Here is a 9,086-nt window from a genome sequence, read left to right on the forward strand (position 1 = left end):
GGGCTGCGGGCCAGGCCGAGCTGGAAGCACCCAGGGAGCCGCGAGCCTCAGAGGACAAAGCGCGGACACACGTCGTTAACATAACACTTTTTTTTTTTTTTTCAGTTACCGTTTTAATTCCGAAACGAATTGGTGCTACCAGACGTTTTTAAAAGTAACCTACTCTAGAGTTGTAGAACTTGATTAACTTAGTATTTTATACAACGTTATTTCGGGGTATTTAGGGTTCGTGTGAATAAACATTCCTGCTTTAAAAAAAAAAGTCAAACTTTTGTGGTTAAAAATAATGCTGGGGCAAATGTAATGCTATGGAATGTATTCCATGGTTATTGTGTTTAACATTAAATGCAAAAAACCTGAAGGAGTGTAGGCTAATGAATGCCATACGTAGTTGGAGAGTAAGAAGACTTCATTGCTAATCATAGTTCTTCTGGTACAGTGTGGCTGGGCCTTAAACAAGTTGCTTGGCTTCTTTGTGGTTCTGTAAAGCTAAATTGATGTGGTGTGCTGTGGGGCAGCTTGAGAATTAATAGAAGTATTTGTAAATAATAATTTAAAGCTCTGTTTAGATGCTAAATGCTGTGTGCTTAATACAGATATATATAGTTTTGTTAGCCAATGAAAAAACAATGAATATGCAGTTTAATTCTTTCAGCTGAGTTCAGTTGAAATTGTATTTACTGATGAGCTGTTCTTGAAATCCTACCTCCTGACTATTCTTTCTAGGAGAATGCACTGAAAGTTTCAGGAAATTATTTCATGTCAGCAGCAATGCATTTCTGGGACTTTGTAGCTAATGCCATGGACTTAAATGGTGTTTTTCTGGAGCTGCCTCACCTGTGCTGCAGGTCGTGAGGAATATTCCTGTATTAAACAGGAATAGTCAAGGCCGTGTCCCATATGCATAATTAAATTTAACATAAATAATGCAGGTTCAGTGATCTAGCAGTAGTGGAATTCATAAGACCACCATGGTTTTTCTCTGTCTTACCTTAAAAGTTATTTAAAACACGCATTTTTTTTCTCTTTAGCAGGTGGGAAGAATGAAAGGAAGGGGGGATGAAAGAATGTTGAACCTTTTTGTTTGGCTGTATGATGGAAGGAAACAGGACAGAGAACCTCTGCAATAGATCATTTGGATGGCTTCAACGACAAGAGAATGATGCTAAACCATGGCTCTGGAAACTTTCTAATTGCTTTTCTGCTGCTGAAAAGTCTTTGCCTTGCAGTGCAAAAACGGTAATTTATTGCTTTACTAAAAGCATAGTTGATATCCTGGTACAGAGCGGTATAACTAACTGCAGTGTTATTGCTGACTAAAGGGGGCAAGTGGGGAGGGGAGAAAGAGGAGACAGTAGTTACCATGTTAAGTACAAAATCTACCTGGGAATTTAAGGTCTTTAGTTGTGTTCACAGCGCTCTCATCAATGTTGGTGAAAGCAGGCAAGTCGCTTTGCTTGACAGGCTTTACTCTCTACAGCTCTGTTTAGAATAATACAACTGACTGCTTAAAAAGTGTATAAGGCAGCTTCTTGAAAGCTCTGTGAAGCTATTGCTGAAGAGTAGAGTAGGAAGTAGTCTTCACACTTCCAGATTTTTACCAATTTAGTTTGGAGGCAAATTAAATTTTTCTGAATTATTACTATATAGTAGTTACAGCAATTGTGGATACTGTTCTTCATGAATGTCTAATTTTTCCTTGTTTCCATTTCTTTAAATGTTCCTGTTCTGTAACTGTATATGATTCTATACATTTAAGATGCAAAGTGCTAAGGAATAGAAGGAATAGTACAACACAATGACTTACTTGAGCAAGCAAACTCCAGCTGTTAAGTAACACTCGTTCATCCGTGTTCAATCTGACTTTCAGTAAAAGACATGGGGGAAACAGATAAGCATGTATCCTGTTGTGTTGCTGTTCTCATGTGTCAGGGGTTAGGAAGGGAGCTGCCATAAATTCTGGAATTTAACATATAAACCAGTTCTAGAGAGATTCTTGGCAGAGTGTATCTTTAATTCATAACATGTGGCATCAGGTAGAGAGGAGTGGTTTTGAACTTGGGTAATCAATTATTCATTACTGTGTAGTAGGAAATGCATTAAATTGAATGTGGAAAGTGAAAGTTGTTCCAAAGTACTGGCCTAAAGCTCTGGAGCAGAGTGTTGTATGCAGGTTAGCTCTACTGACCTTGACTGTTCTGGTGCTTCTCATAATCTTGCTTAGTTTTCACTGCTGCCATTTAAAAAAACCCTGTATTTCTGTCTATGCCTTTATGTCTGTACATCTTGATATCTTAAATCAGAGTAGGCAAAAAGCACTTCTATAGTCATTGTGAAAACTTAGTCTTCTCTGTCCTCTGTTAGTTTACTTGCTTGATATAAGTTCTAATTTTTTGAAGTCTTAGTCTTTTGATGTATTACTTCTAAAACTTTAATACAATTTAAGTTTTTATTCAAAGTAAAAGAAGATTTCTTATGTACCTCCAAACTGTGGGGTTTTTTACTTTGTCTCATCCATCTGTGTTTGCTCTTAAAAGAAATAAATCTTTTTTTGCTTTGCAATTGCAGAGTATCTCTTAGCCTTAGCCTAAAAACTTTCTGCTTTTCAAATTCTGTTTTATAGACCCATTGTTATTTGGCTTATAGCTTTTTGGTTTTCTTGCTTCCAAAATCCACTGATACAATATACCTCAGGCAGGCACATATAACTGGCATGTTTCTTTTAATATTTTACATGTTCAGACAATGAGTATCAATATATATCATTACTATCAATAGTAATGATAAAGATAACATTTTTCAGAATTTCTGTTATTGTCAAAATTGTAACAGACTAAAAATAAGCTTGTTTATACTATAAAATTGTTGGCTTATTTATGTATCTGAATGTAACTGAGCTTTCATTTTGCAGAAAGATTACATGGAGAACAAGAAAGCTGCTGTAGAATTGAAGGACGCTTCATCTCCTCATAATGCTGGCTCTAAACTGTTTCCAGCAGTACCGCTTCCTGATGATCATCCTCTTCAGCAACAGCAAATACAGCTTTCACCTGGCCTGAAAGTAAGCTGCTGTGCTCATGGTGCTGACTCTTCTTGTACTCCACAAATGCATTGTGGTGGTGGTGGTGGTAACTTGATTCACCCTGGCACAATATTAGACTCAAAAAGCACTGGGACGATTACTTGTCAAGTAGGGTCAGGATTTGCTTATCAGTCTGCATCTTCACTGAAGAACCCTCCAGCTAGAAGCAATTTGGCAGGCATTGCGAGTGAGTTCCCTGGCATGTGCGTAGAAAACAGTGTCTCTTCCTGTCAACATCTGCCCTGTTGTGGAAAACTCCATTTCCAGTCCTGTCATGGTAACGTGCACAAACTGCATCAGTTTCCAGCCCTTCAGAGCTGCACCTCTTCTGGCTATTTTCCTTGTTCTGAATTCACGAGTGGGGCTACAGGCCACTTGGATGAGCATATTGCACAGTCGGAGCTAACATCACGTGTGTGCGCCAACCCTTTGCACCTAAACATGGCACCTTCAGTTTGTTTAAAGGGATCTCACTACTGCAATGACTGCTTGAGCAAGGTTTGTACACATCACATTTCTCATTCATTAAGCATGGTATATGGTTAGTGTTGAAATAATGTCACTTGAGCAAAACACTGGCTTCCATGGGTTGCAGCTTGCATCCTCCTAGTTGGTGATGCACAGTCCAAATGTACCAGATACCCTTTTTTCTGAAGTAACATTCAGTTTGATAGGAAGACAAAAGACGCTATCACAATGTTTAGCTTACAGGGGATCTGTAATGTACTCAATCAGAATTTTGACTAGATTTGAAAGACAGTTATCTCTTCTTGACAGCTCCAATTAAAATGTTCTGTAGTAGTGACTCTGAGAAAAGGCTAACAACAGTTAACGTGTACCCTTGCGCAGCTGATCAATAAAGGTGAATTTGTAAGGCAGGTGAAGTGTCTGATGCTATAAGGATATTCTAGTTTTGGTTTGATAGGTCTTAGTTCAGTCTTCCCAAATTTGTAATTTATACTTCAATACGAATTTGGTATACCTTAGAACTGATTAAAACTGTGCTTGAATTTTAATAGGAATTTCAAGTGAAATAATGTACTCAACTTTGCAAGATGTTACTTAAACTTCCAAATTTGAGTTTCCAATATAAAAGTGAAATGTCTTCATTTCAATAAACCAAATGGTGAATTGAGTATGTTTGGAATTATGACCACTATTTTTGGGGGGAGAGAGGTGGTTCAACCTTGTACTCTTAATTGTGCTGATTTCACACGCTATAGACTTTTTTTAAGAATACATATTAGTACTTTGTAAAGACGGCATGTCTTGATGTGCAGAGTTTAATACAATCTTTCCTTGCATTTGGAAATCTAGAGCTAAGTATGCTAGGAAAGACTCTAGGATAGAAGCTTCCTTCATGCAGTGATACTGTTAATTAGCTTTGTAGAGTACATCTGAACTTGCATTTTTTAATGCAGAAGGGAAACTGAGTGTTTCTAGCATGGAATAGTATGTGTTAATATTGTATACTAAATGAACATGTATTTTGAAAAAATGTCCCAACAGCCAACTAGAAACAGCGTAGTTGATGCTGCTAAAGTCTGGCCAAATATTCCTCCTCCAAGTGCACAGACTGCACCTGTTCCTATCCCAATATGCAACGGCTGTGGAACCAAAGGAACAGGAAATGAGAAGAGTTTGCTACTGGCAAGCAGCCTTGGCAAATCACCACAGAAATATGGTAAACCACGTTTGTTTGAAACTTGCACTTAGTGGATGTCCTCCTTAAATACTGTTGCACATGAAGAGTTCTCTTAAATTGCACTGTTCTCTAGAAAATTCTATAAAGTCATAGAAGACTAAACAGTAAAAAAATACCTTGTTTCTGTTTTGCAAAGTCATAACTTGGATTTACCTGTTTTGACTACCTAGTTAATGTACTGTATTGTTTGCACAGAGTTTTGATTTTTTACTATTATATTTTTTACCATTTTAAGAACTAGAAAAAGAAATTTGAAGGACTTGGAAGCTGTTTCGTTCTGGAGGTGTATAAAGAAATTATCTTTAACCACACTTTGAAAAGCATTTTCTTAGTCTGTAGTGTCTATTGTCACTTCATATGCAGTAAAGGTGTACTGTTCATAATTACAATATAGGGTTTTTTCAGTGTTATTGAGAGGAAAATATTGTGTGAAATAATTACATGGTCTTTCTACAGTGTTAGTACTGCTTCAATTACAAAATCGTAGCTAGCATGAAAGTTACAAACTTAAAAATAAGTCATTGAAGAATAAGAAATTGGATAGTTTTATTATCATTTTAAGACTACACCCGTTTTTAGGGTGCAACACCCCAATTAAGTGTCCTTATAAAATGCAATTCCAGTGGATCTTGTAAAAGAATAACTAGTTAACATATACCCTAACAAATATGACATTTGTCCATTGTGCTTAGTTTTATATTCTCAGCTAACTTTAACTCTTAGCTTGTTTTTTGACCTGTGAGGATTCTGTGTCATTCCTCATGTTTCTTTTCTAGTTGTTTTGTGGGGATGGAATGGGTGTATAATGTTAATTCAAAATTAAATAGATACTCAGAGTGCTGAAACACCAGAAACTTTATTTGCACTTCTTAGCCTGTAATAGCAAAAACTCTTAACCTCATTCTCCTGAACTGTAGGATACCTTTGTGTTTTTTCCATTCTGCCTTAATTTTCTATAATTGCTGTCACTATACTGGTAATCTCATCCAGTTTTGTTTAGATTCTTTATCTAATGCACACTGTAAATTTGAACAGCTTTCATGTTTCACTTCCGTCACTGATATAGCACATGCTGACTTTAGTGTGACACAACTTCAGACAATTTTCATGGCACATGCCACCTCAGCATTTGATAACATTTTTTTAAAATACATTACATGGTTGAGAGTTTAAAAGTAAAGCTGAAGTTGTCTTGCATCTTTATCCTAACTTAACAGTGACTAAATTTCTGTTTAAAACTGATTTGAGGTATAAACTTTCTCCCTTAAAAAGAAACTTTGAAAACACCTGCTTTGGTTTTTTTAGATTCCTTAAGAAAATAAAACTGAACTTGCGTTCCTGGGCTTGTTGTTCTCTAAAAGATAAAGCTTCCCATGTGCAAAGTTTATAGTATGTTAAGTTTAACGTTTTTTGTATTTGGAGATTAAAATGAGCTGTGTTAAACCTGTACAGGGTCTCCAGAAGTTGCATTAACTGGCCAAGTTCTGGAAAATTTGCCCCCCATTGGAGTCTTCTGGGATATTGAAAACTGTTCAGTTCCCACTGGCCGTTCAGCTATAGCAGTTGTACAGAGGATTCGTGAAAAGTTTTTTAAAGGTCACAGAGAGGCAGAATTCATCTGTGTGTGTGACATTAGTAAAGAAAATAAAGAAGTTATTCAGGAGCTAAACAACTGCCAGGTATCAAAATAGCATCTACTTGGTGTTCTTGCTTGAGAATGTGTACTCTGAGTATGCTAATACTGATTCCTGTTCACTAAAGCTTTATGTTAGCTTCTGTGGTTTTTAGTGCATGAGCTTATAATTAGTTTATGGGTGGGGTCTTTAATGCTGAACTTTCCTGGTATGATATTTTTTAAACCTGAAACTGCATTCCGTTATATGTAGATTACTGTTTTAGATTTAGTTTTAGTGTTTGCAGAGAATTTTTTATTTCATCCAGTAATAAGTAGTGGTGGTGTTTCTAGTGTTCTTCAATTCTGTGACTAAATCATTAACCTAAAAGAACTATGATTCTGTGAACTTCACTTTTTTTACTTTTGTTAGAGAATACTGTGCTGATTAGTGAGGACACTTGTAAATTAGTGGTATTGATTGGGACACCTTTAACACTACATATTTTTCCATCAATACCTTTTTCTTGGTATTTTTTTGAAACTTTTTGTCCAGGTTTCTAAGTCAGAAATTCCCTTCCCACCCCCTAAATTACAGATATGATAACAGGTTGACAGTTTATCTGTTTGTGTGAGGTAAAAGAATTGGTAGTGAGTACTTGCTATGTTTGTCACCCCTCTATTTTAAATGAGGGTTTATGGAATGTTTTTAAGGTATGTAAATTTTGATCTTTCACACAGAACAGCAGAAGTCATTCCTAAGACATTGCTGAACAACTAGGGTTGAAGTTCATTGCTCATTAGAACAGTTTGAGATCCATACATGTTGTATTTCATGCATGTGTGCATTAATTTATCTAAATACAAGGGGCATGTGAAAGCTTGTATTTATTTTTTTTAAATTAACATAAGCAAGCAGGGTTCACATTCAAGCTCTTCTTTAAAGCATATCTATGTATTTCCACAGGTGACTGTTGCACACATCAATGCTACAGCAAAGAATGCTGCTGATGACAAACTCAGACAGAGTCTTAGGAGATTTGCTGATACACATACTGCACCTGCCACCGTGGTTCTTGTGTCAAGTAAGTGTCTGCGGTACTCATCTACAGTGCAGAATTCAGTTCCTCTCTTCAATAGTACTTCTGCATATGACACTATTCTGCTTTCCAAGGGTTGTGTTTAGAGGCGGCTTTAACTGAATTGCTCAAGAATTCTTAATGATGTCAGTGGCAGCAAGGGAAAAGTAGGGACAGTGAGATGAGAACTTGGCTTAGTTAAATCAGCATTGGAATCTGATGTCTTGTTGAGTGTCAGTAGGTATGTGTATAAATACTGTCTAAAGTTAGACAGCTTCAGCAGGAAGCTAATAAAGTAAAATTCATTGAGTCGTCCTTATGGTAATCTTCCAGAATGCTTTGAGCAAAATGTATTTGATTTGTTTTTTTTTTCTTGTAGCAGCATACTATACAGTTAAATATGTAAGCCACTCAACCGTTTATTGCCATATGTTGCCTTGGGCTTCTCCCTAAAGCTAAACAAATGTTTGTTATAGAAGTGTACAGTACCAGTCGAATGCCTTGCTGATAAATTGCTAGAAGATGCTATTAAAAGGAAGCCCTTGTCTGAGACTGAATGCTAACTGGTGACTTAAATTATGTCTATTGAGAAGCCTTGTAGCTGTTAGTGCTTTTTCATTGGAAATTTTCAGTGATAAATAGAACTTGTCAAGTGAGATCTGGGGTTTTGTTTGTTTAATCTAATTTTTTTAGCTTTTTCATGCGTTTCCTTGTTCATTCTATTTTTTCTTTTTTTTTCTCCAGCGGATGTAAACTTTGCTTTGGAACTCAGTGACCTGAGACATCGACATGGTTTTCGGATAATTTTGGTACATAAAAATCAAGCTTCAGAAGCACTCTTACATCATGCTCATGAGCTTATTTGTTTTGAAGAATTTATTTCAGATTTGCCACCAAGGTTACCACTGAAAATGCCGGTAAGGTTTTTAATTAGTAATGCAACAGACATTTCTAAGTGTCAACTTCCTTTTTTTCTAATTTAGGGAGAGAGCAGGCTGAAATGTGTGTGTGTTTTATGGTGAGACATGTCTGCTGCGTATGTGACCATTGTCTGTATTTCGGTTACTACCATGTGAACGTATGCTCTCTGCTTTAAGACTGAAAGAATGAAATAATAAAAGTAATTAACTAAAAAAGTAAAGTAGCAAGTCACATTCTTATCACTAAATATTTTATCAGATAATGTATCTTACATGCCTTTCTTTCACTGGCATGAAAGTTAGGGTAAGAACTTAGTTGTGCATTAAGACAGCTCTGTGATGGTTGCTTAAGTTTTGAGTGACTGTCTACTGGTTTTTGGGGTTTTCAGTCTTCCTGACGATTCCCTCTGGATTTGCTGTGTTGTCTTTGCACAGCACTCATGACCTTTTATTTCTTTGAAATAACTTCCTGAACTATGTGTTCACACGCACATGTAGAATATATAGAATTCTTGGGTTGTAAACAGCAATGCTTTCTTATCTGGAGAAGTGATCAGGTATTGATCCATTGATCAGGGACTCTAGTCTCTAAATTATATTGGAGATGAAAGTTTGAGGATCTACCTTGGTATGAGAGTTTTCCAAACAAATTGAATGCTGCAAAAAGAATGACTTGGGGGGGGGGCAG

General features: G+C 36.4%; 1 protein-coding gene across 1 annotated transcript in view; it reads left to right on the forward strand.

The window, feature by feature from the left end:
* The first annotated feature begins 1,092 nt into the window (after positions 1-1,092).
* KIAA0430 (KIAA0430 ortholog) overlaps positions 1,093-9,086 on the forward strand; it is a 26,422-nt gene continuing 18,428 nt past the window's right edge. Inside the window, exons 1-6 of the mRNA XM_009281632.2 lie at positions 1,093-1,239; positions 2,912-3,580; positions 4,592-4,766; positions 6,240-6,466; positions 7,367-7,484; positions 8,223-8,395. Coding sequence (XP_009279907.1) covers positions 1,093-1,239; positions 2,912-3,580; positions 4,592-4,766; positions 6,240-6,466; positions 7,367-7,484; positions 8,223-8,395 — 1,509 coding nt within the window. The remainder of the gene's footprint in view (positions 1,240-2,911; positions 3,581-4,591; positions 4,767-6,239; positions 6,467-7,366; positions 7,485-8,222; positions 8,396-9,086) is intronic.

The sequence above is a fragment of the Aptenodytes forsteri genome, unplaced genomic scaffold (genome assembly GCF_000699145.1).
Source record: "Aptenodytes forsteri isolate BGI_AS27 unplaced genomic scaffold, ASM69914v1 Scaffold84, whole genome shotgun sequence".
NCBI lineage: Eukaryota > Metazoa > Chordata > Aves > Sphenisciformes > Spheniscidae > Aptenodytes > Aptenodytes forsteri.